Here is a 17,455-nt window from a genome sequence, read left to right on the forward strand (position 1 = left end):
AGAAAGCTTCCTTAAAAAGCTTTCTTCAGCTAAAAGTTAGTGAAGACAGCAGAGAAAAGGCAAGAATAGGCAGCAACTATCCTAACCAAAAATATTCCTATTGGAAGTTAAGATTCCAGTTTACCCAGAGAAAAATGGAAGCCAACTGACATGCTGACAAAGCCATGGGGATACTTAGTTTGATGTTCAGAGCACATTCTCTGGATCTGTATTATTGTAACTTTTTCAGTACTGCAGATGTTGACTGGCAAACTGGTAACAGCAGACGAGGAGAAGGCTGAGGTACTCAACTTTTTTGCCTCAGTGTTCACTGATGAGCTCTCTTCCACACCTCTTGAGTGGATGAACTGGAAGACAGGGACTGGGGGAACAAAGTCCCTCCCACCGTAAGTGGAGATCAGGCTCATGACTATTTGGGGAACCTGAATATACATAAATGTATGAGGCCTGATGAGATGCATCCCACAGTCCTGAGGGAAGTGGCTGGTGTAGTTGCCCAGCCACTCTCCATGATATTTGAGAAATCATGGCAATCAGGTGAAGTCCCTCATGACTGAAAAAGAAGGAAACATGGCACCCATTTCTAAAAAGGGTAGAAAGGAGGATGCTGGGAACTATTGACCTGTCTTCACCTCTCTGCCTGGGAAGATCATGGAACAGATCCTTCTAGAAGCTATGCTATGCACTGATCTAGAAGTAACTAGATCAGTGGACAAAGAAAGGGCTACGGATGGAGAGCAGCCCTGTGGAGGAGGACTTGGGGGTACAGGAGGATGAGAGATTAGACATGAGCCACCATGTGTGCATGCAGCCCGGAAGGGCAGTTGTATATTGGGCTGCATCACAAGGAACGTGGGCAGCAAGTGCAGGCAGGGGATCACAGAATCACAGAATCGACTGGGTTGGAAAAGACCTCAGAGATCATCGAGTCCAACCCTTGGTCCAACTCTAGTCCGTTTACTAGATCATGGCACTAAGTGCCATGTCCAATCTCAGTTTAAAAACCTCCAGGGATGGCGAGTCCACCACCTCCCTGGGCAGCCATTCCAATGCCTGACCACTCTCTCTGTAAATAATTTCTTTCTAATATCCAGCCTAAATTTCCCCTGGCAGAGTTTAAGCCCATGCCCCCTTGTCCTATTGCTAACTGCCTGGGAGAAGAGACCAATCCCCACCTGGCTATAACTTCCCTTCAGGTAGTTATAGAGAGTGATGAGGTCACCTCTAAGCCTCCTCTTCTCTAGACTAAACAACCCCAGCTCCCTCAGCCTCTCCTCATAGGTCTAATGTTCAAGTCCCTCCTACTAGTCCCTTCAAGTATCTTCTATTGAAATGCAATTGCAATGATGCTTATCAAATAAAAGTTATTTTTTAAAAAAATCATGTAATTGACATATCTTATATGGGGTCTGTCTTAATAATGTAAAGATAAGAAAAATCCAGGATGACAGGGTATAAAACTGGAAAAATAATAGAAAGTTGTTCAGTATTGGTAAGGACTACTGTCTGTTCCTCGTGTGAGCGTACACATAGGTGCATCGTGTAGATCTTGTCCTGTGTGTTTCAGCGTGATTTTGTTTGACAGTTTTGTAGTGTCTAGGCAGCATTGAGGGAATTAATGAAAGCTGTCAAAGGTGGGGGAAAGAGTTGACTTTTTATGCAGTAGAAGAGCAATAAATGCACCTGCAAATGCAGAACCGCATATTCCTTCTACTTAAGTACTTCTCAGTGCATGGGAAATTCCTGGGGATCATAGACGATGATCAGGTTCAAAGGAAATATATAAAACTATGTGCTGATGGTCCATTTATCTTACAGGACACTGAAATGAGGGGAAAGATGCCTGCAGAGTTGCTGACCTTGAAAGCTGTGACTAGTTCTCATGTGTGCAAATTCCCGCACTTTTTCTGGAGGGCTCTCATTTCCATGAAGCCTCTCGGAATGCACCAGCACAGATCATAGTGTTCAACCCACTGAGTTTTTTCATCTTTCCTTTTCTTCTTTTATTCCAGGACCTAATCAAATAGTTATCTAAACTTTTCACCTTTTGAGGTATTTTTTTGCTTCTCTCTAACCATTTTTTTAATTTCCTTTTGCAGGCATCCATCCTTCAGTAATTTACTGCTAATTCATTTTTTTTCTTTGGATCTTTATTCTTCTCTTTGTTGTCAGTATTAGAGAAACAATCAGATGGAAATAGAATTTCTTCGTCTGATTATATTTTTAAATAATTTGATTTGATTTGGAAAATAAAATAGTAACTTTTTAAGGAAGAAGAGAAAGGAAAAAAAGTATTGGAATTGAAATAATTCATGAGAGGCAATTTGTGGGAGTGAAGCACTGCAATGAGAGAAGAATGTAGAAAAGGCACAGTAACAGTCTAGTAATAATTTGGGTGGTTATTAGCTTGGACTGGTTAGCACTTCACACCTTTGGTTTTTTTACTCTATACTAGATTGTGATTGTGCCTGTGGACTTTATCTAAATGACTTTATGCTGTATAACTGCAACCTTATACAATCAGCACATACCACATTATCATGGTGGGTTTTTTTCCTTATTACTTAAGTGATAAAGGTTGACATGACTGGAGATAGTGTGCTTACACTTTCAGATATGGAGGCAGGGTATGAATTGCTACCAGTATATTCCAATTTGCTGTAATATAAGAAGCCTGTCCAAAATTTTGTACTGAAATACTGTGTACTACCAGAGTATACTTCATTCTTTTACACTATAGGTTGATGTCCTGATATGTATCATAAGCGTAAATCATTGGCACTCTAATGTAAGGGAAGAGACAGCAAATGCTCATACAAAAAATAATCAGAAGGCATGGAATAAGAAAGGGAATAACAAAATATGTAATTTTGTAAACCAAACATCTGTCTCGGCCCCTCCCTCTCCCAAACAAATAAACCCAAAGGTATAGATCAACATAAATTATGTGTGTTCTGTGTCATATAGTAGACAAAACTGAATTATTATAATGATCCTATCTGCTCTTAAAATTAATCTGTTGGATGGAAATCTTTTCTAGTATATTATATCAGCTGGTAGTATCCTAGCAGCATCATGATGGAAGCTGATCTTGACTAGAGATTGTAATTGGGAAAAGATAACGTTGGCAGAATATTTTCCCCCCAAAGAGACTACCTCAGAATTCCAAATTTCACACCGTTCCTCTTTGCCTGAAACACTGAGATAGAGGATGGAGAAGCATGTGTCTGCTCTGAAGCAAGACGTTATTCCTCACTGGTTCATGGTTCATTTATAGCTGCTTGTAGCTTTTCTAATGCAAATCAACATTTATTGGTTAGATGCCTTACAGAGAACATCCTTGTTCCTTTAAAAACATAATAGTCTTTTGAAGTTCATAAAGAAGCTTCATTACCTTTTTCTTTTGTTGCTTTGATTCTTACCTCAGAGTATGTGGAGGTATTAACAAGGTTGACATCCAGCCCCTCTCTAAAGCATCTTGTGTTTTGTTGAGGTGCCTTTTCACTTTCTTTTCCTTCTCGCTGAAGGATAGAATTGTAAGCTGTTTGTTCTCAGCAGATGGCTAGGTAGAACACGTGCAGAACTGTGAGGAAATGGAGCCCCACAGTGATTTTAAAATGCTAGAGATGTAGAAGCGTATCTTCTACCCAGCTGCCAGTTTCCCTTACAGTGATAGCAATTTGGTAATTTTGAAACATCTCTTTTTTGTGTTAAAATTGAAAAGTAATAGGCAAAATGAGAGAAAACATAACCTTATTTTTTAATGCTATTGATAATAGGTGATATGGAAAGATGTTTTTCATGGAAATGTTCTGAATTTGTGGTGGATGTTGAGGAGGATGTGAGTAGTACTGTGTGCCTTCCATCTTGCCATTGACAAAGCAGCTCACGGGAGAGAGATATGATTTGGAACCATAATTATGCATTTAAAAAATACTCGTAATCTATATTGTGATAGTTGGATTTAGCTATTCTGAAGTTATCCTACAAAATCATCTGCCTCTTTTTTTCAAGGCTGCATCAAAAATATTTGAAGCGGCGCTGTTCTGTTGTTAACACTGCTCTGCAGTTGTGTATGGGTGGTAACTGCAGAAGTAATACATGTAATGATTTCCCATTTATAACTCTTCTCATGATCTTGAGATACGTTCAAAGCATTTTTTTACCCGGTAAAAATTAGCAGACAAATATATAAAAGTTTAAGATATTAAAAGTGTAAAAACTTCTAGTGCGTGATCAAACTGATTTTAGATTGATCTGTGTGTGTGTGTGTGTTTATGTGTTAGAAAAGGGTTTTCTCAAGCTACTCCTCACTTGAACAGTCTTGTCCTATTTTCCATATTTTCACTTTTTCCATAGTGGGAGTTTTCTCTGACACAGTATTCCTAATTCAGATGTCAGAATACAAATCTGTCTACCAAGCTGATGAAGGTAACCTTGACAAATTTGACAGGAATCCTTCATCTCTTTGTGAATTTATTGATGACAGTTAGATCCATGGTTCTCATCATCATTTACTCATATTTTCTTGACTTTTAAACTCTCAATAGGAATGTATATCAGCTGCTAAAAAATTTTAGCAAGAACAGTATAGCGAAAATGACATTGTGTTTACACATTTCTGCTCGAATAATTTTTGTGTAACACTTATTAATGTAGACAATTATAATAGTCTGGAACTTTGATTTTAAACACTAAGCAGACTTGTGACAAAGCAATAGCGAATTTTCCACAAATCTGAGCAGGGGTTTAAGTCCCCTGAAAGCTCTGTGTGCAGGATCAGTGTGCTTCATGGGAGAACAGCCAGACAGAGCAACTCCACATGCTCCGAATCAGAACTGTAGAAGCTGTGAGCATTCTAGACAGCAGATGCTGCTTGGGTGGAGGGAGGCTCAGCAGCTGAGAATGGCCAAGGGAAGGAAAGATAGAAACAGGGGAAGAATGAACAGGAAGATAGGCATTAATGAAGTCAGAAGAAGGGAAGACAGAATCACTGGATAGATGAATATGGTTGAAGTTGAATAGCTGAAAAAGAAATGAAGTTAGTAAATGTGGAAAGATCCACATTGTAAGTTGTACCAAAAAATCTGACTGCAGAGTGTGGAACTGACCTTAAGATCCCTTTTTCTGCATTGCTTCTCTCTTTAGGTAATAGCTCCCGAGTGCTGTGACTGTATTTATCCCCTGTTAATTGCTTTAAAATATTGTCATGTTCCACTATTGCTGGTTGCTATGTTAGGAAGCAGAAAATTATATTTTACTTTTATTGTACAATTACATGCTAAACTATCCATTTGTTATGTTTTTAATAGCAGCCTTCTCATAGTTATTTTAAAATAGAAAAGCTATCTCATTCAGTATAATGATTCGTCTACTGGGAACAAATAACTTTGTATCATTCAGAATTATTTCTTTAATATTCAGAGAGTTTTCTGAGGGATTAGACTTAGCAACTAATGAGGTTTTTCTTCTGCTTAGTCATGAAAAGAATCCATCTTTCTAATTTTTACCTCTCTTCTAGCAATCTGATCTGTTGGGATAGCTAATCCTCCATCAGTCCCTCCTATGCTTTAGTTTATTGTGTTCTTAGTATTTCAAGGAAAGTATTTTTCTGACTTCTGTGCAGTAGATATTCCATAGCAATAGTAACAAGGAGGATCCTGCCGAAGATGAACTTCCTTAAAAGCATCCTCCAGGAAGCAGACGTGGAGGGATGTTGCTCTCCACAGCAATGGCCCTTGTTCTGGTCTCTCTAGTTAATGTGGAAAATATGTGGGTCTCTGAAGTCTCCTGTACACGCATGGCCGGGGACAAAGAGCCTTCCTGATATATAATGTATAATTTCTAGAAAGAGGAAGTTTGACCATCACTGGAGACAGAGATAACCTTTGGAGTATTTTATTAGGTGTTTGCGTAGATTTTACAAATGGGTGAAGGAGGAATAATGCCTTTTCATTTTCTCTACCAGTTGCTTCACCTGAATTTCTTTCCCTAGATCTCTCTCCCAAATCTGTGTTTGCTTGGTTTTCTTGTTTATCCCCTTTCCTATTAATATTATATATTTTAAAGAAACTATTACTATCTGGATTTGTATGTCAAAGTTGCTGTAGAGAAGTAAGTGCTGTTGTTAGAGATGCTCATTCTTTCCTGTAAAATGACTAATATCAAACTATCATAAAACAGGAGCTTTTACAAAAATCAGTCTTATCTCATTTCTCTCACGAGCACCGCCCTCCTTCCCCCACAAAATTTTCAGGCTGGGGATCAGATACGAAATATCAATAGGCAGGGATACAAATTTTTCTAGAGGGATGTTTCTCTTTTTTAGTTGTTGACAGGAAGAAATCAATTAGTTGCAATTATTTAAAGTTCTTCTTCCATTTTCCATCTCAGAAAGAAAAAAATATGTCGTGAGCACATACAGCTAGAGGAGATTTTGCTGTCTCACTGGCAGGGTACAAATACACATTGTTAAAATGTTTAGGTGAACTACATAGCTCAAAGAAAGCAATTACAAGTCATTTTCTGTCTGTAGGAAGGCTCAGTGTAATGTTGCAAAATTCACTGTCAAAACCAAGTATGTGTCTCTGAAATTGTTGTGTGCAAAGCCAAGTAAGAGGGATATGTGGTTTGTAGAGCAAGGAATGAAGCAACTGCTGTGTTAGACTCAGAACCATTAGCTTCTCCCAGGTTAGAGACGATGATAAAATACCTATTCCGTAAAATACTTGTAATCCAAAATTAGGAGGCTTCCCTACAGTTATGGTCAAGGCATTTCACACATACTGCCTGGCAGGGTCGGTCTGGCTTTCTCTTCATTGGTTAAAATGACCACTGGAAAGAGACTAAAGTGTCCTTTTTTTTTTTGAAATAGGAACTTTTAACAGAGAGGATTCCTTTCAGAAAGACAAATACGTACCTGTCATCATGTAAATAACAAAAAAATACTAATGACAGTGTCAAGTGTTCAGGTGTGGCAGACTCATGAGAACCCAAGGAGAATGTAATTTTTGCTTAGCTACATTTCTCCTGCAAGCTTTAATAATGTTTTTAACATTGTGGTTATTTTTCCTTGAATGTGGTAGAGAGAGACGACAGGTAGTTATTTTCTCTGTTTTGTGTTTCTATGGAAACCCAGTGTTTGCAGTAGCAGTTTTACTGTAAGTTCTGTAATCCCTGCCCTGGCTTCTAGCCAATGTGGTAACTTAATAATTCATGAGTACTAAGCCTGAATTTGCTTAAAACCATTTTCTCAGAGCCAGATTCATTTCCCTCACAGATCTGGTGTTCGTTTCTCTAAGATGTCTTTATAAAATACACTCCATAAACCAAAGCAGTGTACTTTCCTTCACTTGTTTTTGAAACTGGGGTTATCGCAGATCATCTGGATAAGGCAGCTCATGAAATACACACCCCCTGCCATCCTCCCCACCTTAAAAAGAACGTGAACACACACCATGAGCACTTGCCTGAGAAGGAAGATTTTAAATAGTTCATGGATCATAGTTCAGCCAGTGTGCAAAGTGGCAGTTGAGCAGAGGTGATCTTTCTGTCTCGGGGGTTCGGGAGTGACCCCGTCGATGATGGATTGTTAAATACTGCTGTGGGATCTCAGATATGCCATTGGGTTACGGTATATATGGGAATTCAATTCTTCACAGACACAGTATCATTCTGTACATATGCTTTTATTTACTCTCACACTTAAACTGAGACCTGAAGACTCATTCTGTGGAGCACTGGGAGATTTTATTATTGGGTCTGTCTTACAGCAGCTTTAATGGCATAGTTTTTTGTTTTTTTTTTTTTCGAAGAGAATGAGCAAAAACTAGCAACTCTAAAAGGTGAACGTGATTAACAGAATAGAAACTTGAAAAGCTTTTTCAGAGGATACTCCTAAATGGACTGCAGGCAAACTGGTTCTGCCTTTTAAAGTACAACGGCATGACTGAAATGTTGATATACAGGCATGCTTTCCTCATGCTTATGAGACCATCTGGTTCAAATAAAAGAAGTCCTCACATGAAACTTGTTTCCTTTACAGAAACTTTTCCAAGGGTGTTCTCAAAAGCATCAGGACACAATGGTGACCCATAGTGGCCTGGTTGGATCACTAAGCACAGTAATGTGTTTGCAGTTGACAAATGTGAGAAAGATTTTGATGAATTTGGCAAATGGAACGAAAATAGATTTCTGTATTTTTGCTAATCTTATGTGAAGTTGTACAAGCAAATATGAGTGGCCTCATATTGTTATTGTTAACTATATTGCATAGTACAGCATGACTGGAAATCCAGGGCGATATAGCCAGGGTTTGTCCTCTGCCACCACATAGGCAATTGGAGAGCAATAATTGCTTTCCTGAAAAGCTAGCGAATGCTGCTGCACGGGGGCTTTAAAACTTGTGCTGTGCTGGTTCAGTGTGCTCCCTCTCTGGCACAGACAACAGCTTCCCCAGTTAATTTGTGCGTATATTAGCTTATGGAAACTGTAAGGTTTACAGACTGTATTTCAGTTCTCACCCTCTCCCAAACCCCAGGAATATCTTTCATGGTGTTTCTCTGATACCTTATGAATGTTTTGAAACAAGCACCCTTTTTTTGCAGCTTTAGGAAAATATGTTGTTCGTATACCAGTAATTCCTAACATAATTCCAGTCAGCCTATTGTCCTTGTAGGGCTTGTACACACCGTGGTAGACAGAATGCAGTGTTCTGTGGCACTGGTGAAGTAAACTGCCCGAAATAGGGTGTGCGCAGCAAGGCTGCAATATTTTGAAGGCAAATATTGGCGAGGTTTCAGTTGTCATAGAGAATGACTAGCTCATCCTGAGGTCTGTCCTGGCTGACCTGGGCTTGCAGTGCATAGAGTTTATTCACAAGATTCATCTGAGACAAAAAAAACGGTGCTTTTACAGTAGTGTCTTAAAATGCTTATTATATTCATATGCCAACTCAAATTTTAGTCTGGAATTATTGTCAGGCATATTAGCATTCATTAAATGAAGAGCCTAGAAGAGAATTTTTTTTGTGAGAAATTAAATAATGCGCTTATCACCATTTCTTACGTGGTAGGACTGAGTGTGATGAAAGGAGGTAAACTGTACTGGTTAGGAAAGTGTATGTAGCTTATTCCTGCTAGGTCCTGTAGCAGGATTTTCAGACTTTTGTTCCTGAGTTTTTAGATTGCGTGCAGGTTGGGTTTATCGCAATACTGGAAGAGTGAGAAAGAAATGTAGGGAGACACTGAAAGAAGATTGAGGACTAAAATACAAATTATTGTGTGACTTTCCCCACTACCGTAAGACCCTTTTAACTGTGTACAGGCACACATGTCATGGGACCCAAGTGTATTTTTTAAATAACGGTTATTCTTAGAAGTGATCAGTCAAATGCCAGATTCTGAAAATGCAATTAAATACAACTTTTGGGAAAGGACTGAGGTGTTTGTAAAAATGTTGAGTTTTTCAGTGCTCTGGGAATAAAAAGCACTGAGGGAAATAAGAAAAATGAGGGAACAGATTTGCACCTTTTTGCTTTCAGTGGCATGTTGGAATGGAGAGGGTGAAGGAGGCGTTTGTTTCTGGGAGAAAGGGCAGCCAAACCAGTATTTAAGGCAAGGGAAAGGCACAACATGTGAGGTTTCTGCTTAAGGGGACTGACACCCTAATGTGGCACTGTCTCTATTTCAGAAAACCAATCTCCTATACGTTGTTAAAGAATTTTTTTTTTTAGTCTGTGTTCTTTATCATCAGTTTCCAATTCAAAGAGAAAATTGATCTAGAGCCACTCTCCAGACTGCCATGTCTCTGGCTCTCTGCATCTGTTAATGCTGTACCTACAGTCATAAGTTGATGCACAGACAGGATCTTTGTCTCACAACTCTGCACTGATTAATCCTGCCAATGAGTTAATACAAGGCAGGTCACTAATTCGTTCCAAGCCCTTTGCCAGGCCTTTTGTTGTCATCTTCACATGTTATGCAAAAAAAGCCTCATGAACAAACCACCTCAACAACAAACCAACCCCACAGGCATAATGCCACTCCTGCTCACCCAACAGTGACGTTTGTCCCTGTTTGCCCCTTCCTTCATGCTGAAAATGTAATGTCTCAAACCATTGATTGCTTCCTTCCTTTTCTGCAGAAACAGATGCCAGTTCACTATTACCCTGCTTTTCAGACAGCTAAAGGAAGCCAAGAAGTGAGACACTACAGTGCTTCCATTTTTCTTCCTTTCAAGTAGAAGAACAAGAAGCTATTTGACTCTGCTTATCAGAGCAATGTTTCTTATATTTTAGGAGGTTTAGCAATTACTAATCATGCAAGTGATTGTAAAACTGACTTACTGCTACACAAGAGGTGGTTTCACTGTGATGTGAGTTAGCACAGGAGGAGATCTTGCAGTTAGAGTAATTGAGGATTGCTTATAGCAATAGGAGCAAGAGGAATAAATCAGGTTTTGCTTAAGATACTGCTCCTGGTGTGGCATGTCTTAGGTCTGAACTCAGCAAGATAAAAATGTTATATTTTTATCTGTTTTGGTGCATTTCTTATTTCTGATTTTAGGTAAGAGAGAACTGGTTTCACTGTATTTTCAGAATACCTGATTATTTTTTTTTACAGTACTTTGATCAAGCAGTCAGATTGCGTCAAATACTCAGTACCTCCCCATACTTTATCTGTTTTATTTAAACAATTAGAACATATTCAATTATAATAAAAATAATGCTTAATGCATACAAACATGGGCAGTTATTACCATACACACTTTAATTAGATTTTTGGTCTCACTAAGCTGGACTTTAATATTGTCTGGATTCTATGCATGCTCTTGTCTTTGTGTGGAAGATAAGCTTTGGGAATGGACACTGAAGAATGAGCTCTCTCAAAGGAAGTAGCTCCCAAAATAAGAAATTGTCTGAATCCCCATTAGGTTTCTTGACCTTAAATATGTGTACCTCTGTCTAAAAAGGGAGCTATAATTATAGCTGAAGGCAGTGGATCTTCAGATTATTGCAGACAGGGTTATTCTTCTTACATCGAAATAGATTTGCAGTTGTAAAATGGGGAGCATCTGACTGACTAGTTCATAATATGCATCAACAATGTAAAAAGGTTGAAGTCTGACTCCAAGGTATGCTAACAGCAGCAGCTAATGTTTAGTGGAATATTTAGACAGTTTCTATAAACTATTGGACTTGAACAGTAATACCAAAGACTAGAGGAACTGTGGAGATGAGAAACAAAACTGTAAATTAGGGAGAAATGACCTGCAAGGAAAGGTGGAAGAACCTGCGGTGCCTTAGGCTTCTCAGATTCCCTGTTAGCGCTGGCATCTGTTCGTGCTCCTGGTCCTGTCGGTGCATCTCTCTTCTGACTGAATGTTCCACAGTTCTGAAATGCTGCCGTTGCTTCAAAGTCCCCTTAATTAGTGACACAAGCTCAAGGGGACTCAAGGGAGGACTGGAAATTAAAGGAAGAAATTTAAAAGTTGTTACTGAGATAGTGCTGGAATAAGGTAACAAATGATAAATAGACAGGTGAAAAAGGTGGTGGTCTGCTTCATTTCTTGAAAAGCACTGGACATATGGGAACATGAACCAGATTTTTTCTCTGGCTATAACAAGAAAAAGGGTGAACTGCAAATTTTTAAATATTTCCACTTGTTAATGGAGTAAAACCTTGCAAGAGGCTATCAAATGTGCCTCCAGAATATCTCTTTGTATGTTTTGAAAGCAGACTAGGCAATACAACTTTCGGTAATGAGTCGAGTATAAATAGACTATCTCAACTCAAAGGCTTAACAGTCCCTTCTCTGCCATTGTCAGAGGCACAGCCTGCACAGGTGTCCAGTGCTGTACTGTGGTGTACAGTATTTTATTCAAGTTCAGTTATGAAAATGAAATGCTCATTAGTGCCGAAATAATTTTTTCAAATAAAATCTCTGTTGGAAGTTCAAAAATTTAGAACTTACTGGAGTTTTAAAATAATGTGTAACATTATTGAGATCAGTAGAGGTAAAAGAGCAGTTGTGATATTTCTCAAAGAACTTCAGTTTAATGAGTTTTAATTCTCAAATTATTTCATATAATGCATATATATATATATATTTGTATGGTGTATATGTATTGTATGTTATAAATTGCTACAAAGTTCACTCTCTAATAGTAACTCTGTGCATGGCTAGTGAGAATTTTTTAAGCGTGACAGCCTGGGTTCTTGGGTTCTCTGTATCCAGGAGTATTAAAGATATTGCTGCTGTTCTTGAGCTTCACTTTGATGTAAGCTGATAATACATATCAGCAGAGCATTATCGTATGCTTTCTTTGTTCTCCTATTATTTCCCTAATATCTGGACTTTATTGGAGATGGGATGGTAGGGTTAGATGGACCTTTCCCGTGGAGAGCCATTGGTACGATTTGCCTGGTTTTGCCTTGACTTGCTCTGTCTTTATCTGTGGACCGGCATCTTCTGTAATGTTGGATAGTAGTATATATTTCCTGTTAATTTTACCCCAGAATTTGAAAATACTCTTAGTCAACAGTATGCTTTCAAATTTCTGGTTTCTTTTTCTGTCAATAGTTCTTCGTGTCACAGAAGAGCTTGGTGTGCTCTGCTAGTGGTTTGTTTTCCCTTCAAAACATCAGTCATCCTCTGAATGATGGAACCAGCCTCGGTCTGACCACTGCAATGAAACTGAAGATATTCCAAGCACTTATTATATAGGGTGTAATAACTTCTAGGGGTTTGCAATCAAATATGAGTGAGCCAGCTTTGATTTATACTTAGAATTTAGATGGACATCTCCACCAGTGAACACATTTTCCCCTGCAGACATGATTTATTTTGCTCATAATCTTTAACTAGCAGGCTGCTTGTTGTCTTGTTTCCTCCTGGTCCCTGCACACACCAGCTTTCTGCCCCTTTTTGGTGGCCAGATTACATTCCCAGCAAGACGCGTGAAAGAACAGTTTGGCAGGTGTCTTGTTTGTGTGGTATTGATCCATTTTATGCTCTTATCCTTAAAAATGGGGCATGGCTAAAATGCATAAGGTATAGTAGTTATTTTTCAGTGTACTAGTAGAGGGTGTTGGCAAATTTACATTTAACACAATAATTTAATTACTACAATAATTTAATTACTGTTGTTTCACGTTCAGTTCAGTTTTCCAGATGATGGATGTTTATTTTATGAAAGTAACTTTTGTATCCCTGTAGGTCGTGATAGATTTTTGTTTTTCTTTAGTGAATTCTACTTTTCTTTATGGAAGGAGACAAGTTTTACAATTTATACTTGTAACAGAAATTAAATTTATGTTATTTCCTAATCTCTCTAAATGAAAGATTTTACAGTTAAACTGATGGATGGATTAAAATTAAATTTGTGAAGATTAAAGTCTTCCTAGGCAGTGTTTTTGAAGACATCGGAAATATTGATGTTTATTGCTCTGGCTTAGAAAGAATGTGGCTATGAGTTATTTTTATTATTTATTTTTAATGATATAAAGCATGACTCATGTTTGCAAATTGGTTGGTATGAAAGTTAGTTATCGTCTGGTTTATTCCCTGTATTAACCAGTGCTCACCTGTGGGCATCACTGTAACTGTCCTGCCTGCTCTTCTGAAATCCATCCTGTTGGAGAGCTGGATGCCAGCAACTGTAACTGCCCCCAAACTGACACCTGTTTCAGTTTTAATATGTAGAGTTCTACAGGGTAATAGTTGAGGCAGTGCTGGAGGTCCTATTTGTGTGGCCCTTTTGCAGGAGCAACAAAGGACTAAGGCAACAGCTGGGAGAAGCTACCACTTTGGCCATCTTGCTTGAACTACTTGCTACTGCGTGTTTGCACAACCTTAATCAGTTACCAGTAAAATAATGGGCAGAAGACTGAACTAATGATGAAGATTTAAAGTGTAGTTAATGTGTTTTCATTGAAAATAGGTCTTATTTTAAAAATTCTGACTTTTTTTTTGTGTGATTTGTGTATTAGGTAGATAGAGGTAAATATGAAGATGTAATATTGTTGTTGTAATGTAACTGTTACACACTGAAGTTGTATTATTGTACTGCACTCCACTTAATATATCATACAATTATTACTAAAATATTAGATCATACCATGTCATTAAAGCATTTGCTAAAACATTCTTAACTTTCTATTTGACATCTCAGAAAGTAGTTGTGGCCAAGAATCATCAAATACCTGTTTCTTCTGGGTTTCTTTAGGGCGTGTTAGCAATCTCTGAGGTTGTAAACATCTGCTACAAATGAATTAGAAGTATCACTGAATGAGGTTGTGGGGTACATGGACATTTGAGTGAAACAACCAGAGAGCGTGATCTGGATTGCTTAGCAAGATAACTTAAGCAAATAACTGTGCAAAGGTGTATAACAAGATGTAGGAGTCATGCTTACAGGAGTAGGGACCATTCTGACAAAGCAGCAATTCTGAAAATATATCAGTATTTCTAATGGACAGGTTGCTTCAAGTGAACTCGCTGCATAATGCTGAAGTAAAAAGGCTAATATGTGATGTTTGATAAATTACAGTTAGAGTTAGTAGGAACTCATTTCATAAGTGTGAAATACAGATATGTGTGTATTGGTATTTGTGGTGTAGGTGGTACCAGTACTAGACTGTTACAAACTTACATTTTTAGAATTGTTCATGAAATGGTGTTGAAAAATCGTGTTATGGGTAAGTTCTATAAAATGATTCCAACACTTCTTGTTGGATTTCTTAATAGTATAAAATTGCTGCGCTTTTTTTGATAGATGTTTATATAGTGCAATTAATGACTGATATCACTACTCTGTAAGAAGTTCACTTTTCTAAAGGGCTTTTTAACATACAGAAGAAAGTGCAACAAAAAGCAGTGGCTAAGGCCCAAAAGCAGACATTCGCAAGCTGGCGTCAACCTGCCTGGTTTAACAGCAGGGGTGAATGGCCGTTGGGAGCAAGCTACCAAAGGAAGAAGTGTGTACTCTAGGTTTGCATAATTTTCAGGCCAACAATGGATAATATGCTGGAAAATGTGTTTTAGTCAAATAAAAGTTACTGGAGTTGATATAGTCATACAGGATAAAATTGAAAGGATCTGTAATATAATGCAAATGTAACTAGAGGATTTAATGATGTGCTCTTGCTGTATTTTTACTAATCTGCAGGAAGAAAATTCTGATCAATTCTTAGTGTGTTGTTGCACATCTACTGAATAAATTACTCACCTGATTTATTTGTATACATAAATTCTCTGTCTGTCTTAAAAAAATAATACCAAAGTCCCTGGCTTATCCTCCACAGTAAGGATTATTTCTTTTGCAGTCTGGCTGTACACACTGATTTTGCTGGTAAAAGGACTATTTGATTGATAAGCAGTTCTATCAATTGAATCTTAATGTGTTTGAATTAGTATATTGCCTCTATAAATAGTATATGTTGAAGGAGATTGCTTAATTGGTATTCTTGTTACTTGTACTTCTGAGTGAATTTTAATGAGCTCCGATTTACCAAAGGCAGCGTATGCCTCAGCAAGTGTGCCTTAGCCTTTGCCTGAAATAGTTGTAATGTGTTCAAAGCCTATGCTTCATATATTCACTTTATTTTAATGTTATTGCATCATGAATATGCATCAACACGATGTTTTCACATGCAGAGTACTTGCTATTAAAAGTCTTCTGTGCTATCCCATGTGATTTTATCTAGATCAGTAAGTACAGTTTCATATGCTTTGGGAATTAAAAATATTGCTGTACCTAGTGAGTCTTTAAAAGAAAGATCCCACATATCTACCTGTATTTTTATGTTGAAGTGTGTACATGAAACTCTTATTTATTTTAATATTGTTTGCTTTTTAGTGAGAGGTTTATGGTGAGGTTAAACAAGAACGGAGGCCCCAGGAATCCAGAGAAGATAGATCGAATGTGTGCACTTTTCACAGTACGTGTCTGTTCCCTTTCTTCTTCCCTTACAGTAGTATGATTGTAGATGTCATCACCCTGAGGGGGGAAAAAACAATCCTTTCTTTCCAATATATTGAGTAGAACAGCAGCTGCTTCTGAGTTTTGTTATAGTTATAACTGTTAACATAAGAAAATGGATGTACTTCTAAATTATTTTTATGGCTGACTAAGTATTATGAAGTACTTCCTTTTAAGTGTTATTTGTTCCTGCTTATAGTTAGAAATTTGAGTATTTTCATTGCATGTAATATGCTCTTAGGTAACATGGCACAGGAAAAAGCTGCATTGACAATTTTTTTCAAACTCAGAGGTAGAAAAACAACTACAACAACACACGCGTGCACACAGAAAAGCAGAAAATTCTGCAAGCAGATTTTCGTCACGGCCCATTCAAGAGCCCTTGTAGCAGCCCCAGGTGGGTGGTGCAGCTGTGGCCTCCCAGGTGGGCAGCACAAGGTTTGTGACGGAGCAGCAAGACTGGGATGTGTTGCAGAAGCAGCAGCCAAGCCGAGCTACAGAGAGCTGCTTGTAATAAAGGAAACTCTGGATTTTTCTAAGTTTCTACAGCAGGTCTGTGCGAATAGCTGCTCCTTCCTGACACAAAGCAGATATGACCAACTCCACCAACAGTCTTTAACCATCTGTGCCAGAAAGACGAGATAAGTAATATCCATCTGTGGTTCCTACCAGATAATACCTCAGTTGAGAGTGAAATAGCGAGCTTAGATTTACTTCCTTTTAATTTTTCAGACTCACCTCTTACTTAACCACCTTCTTGTTTTATAGTTTTGGTTCTGCCAAAATAGCAGCTTCAAAACACTCTGGCTTTAATATCCAGCCTTCACTGGTCTTAAGTTCTGTTAAAAATTCCCTCAGAATCATGTGTCAGACCATGATTTTATCTGTCACCACTTCTCTGAAGGAATATGGAAATCTAGAGACACTGAAACTTAACAGCTCATCACAGAATAACTGCAAGAAATTTCAGATCCCAAGTGTGATAAACACCTTCCATCGTGACTCACCTTTAGCTAGCGCACATGCTAGGAGTTCTTTGACAGAAGTATTTTTACCTTCAGTGAAGAAAAACCATGGCAGACAGCTTTGGTATAGGCTTTAGTTCTGGCCGTGAAACCCTCTGAGGTCAGGCAGCACAGGACACAGAATTAAATGTGGTTCCCAGTACCATTCTATTTCCTCCTTTAAGAAGATAGCTGAATTTCTCCTTTTAACAAACAGAGCATATCTTGTCAGGTGTGAGGATGCTCCGTTCTGCCTCCATCTGGTTATAGGAGATAAGATCAGTCCAGAAATAGCACTGACCTTGATGCTGACATCAGTAGCAGTCCTGGTTTTGGTACAATCAGTGAAGTGCTACCAGCTGATTGAACATCAGCAGAGGTAACAATGTCTTAGTGTTGCCGTTGGCACTGACATCTCCACTGTTGGAACTCAAAACCAAGTATCTTTCTCTTCTAAAAAAAAGGTGGC

The 17,455-nt window shown here is 38.2% G+C and overlaps 1 protein-coding gene across 28 annotated transcripts in view; it reads left to right on the forward strand.

The window, feature by feature from the left end:
* The window catches only part of DOCK3 (dedicator of cytokinesis 3), a 197,761-nt gene that overhangs the window by 80,147 nt on the left and 100,159 nt on the right, over positions 1 to 17,455 (forward strand). For 27 of the 28 annotated variants that reach the window (XM_065075190.1, XM_065075201.1, XM_065075191.1 and 24 more), the window contains one exon: positions 15,860 to 15,941. The exons of the other annotated variant lie outside the window; for it this stretch is intronic. In XM_065075190.1, coding sequence (XP_064931262.1) covers positions 15,860 to 15,941 — 82 coding nt within the window. The remainder of the gene's footprint in view (positions 1 to 15,859; positions 15,942 to 17,455) is intronic. 28 annotated transcript variants of the gene reach the window in all.

The sequence above is a fragment of the Columba livia genome, chromosome 10 (assembly GCF_036013475.1).
Source record: "Columba livia isolate bColLiv1 breed racing homer chromosome 10, bColLiv1.pat.W.v2, whole genome shotgun sequence".
Taxonomy (NCBI): domain Eukaryota; kingdom Metazoa; phylum Chordata; class Aves; order Columbiformes; family Columbidae; genus Columba; species Columba livia.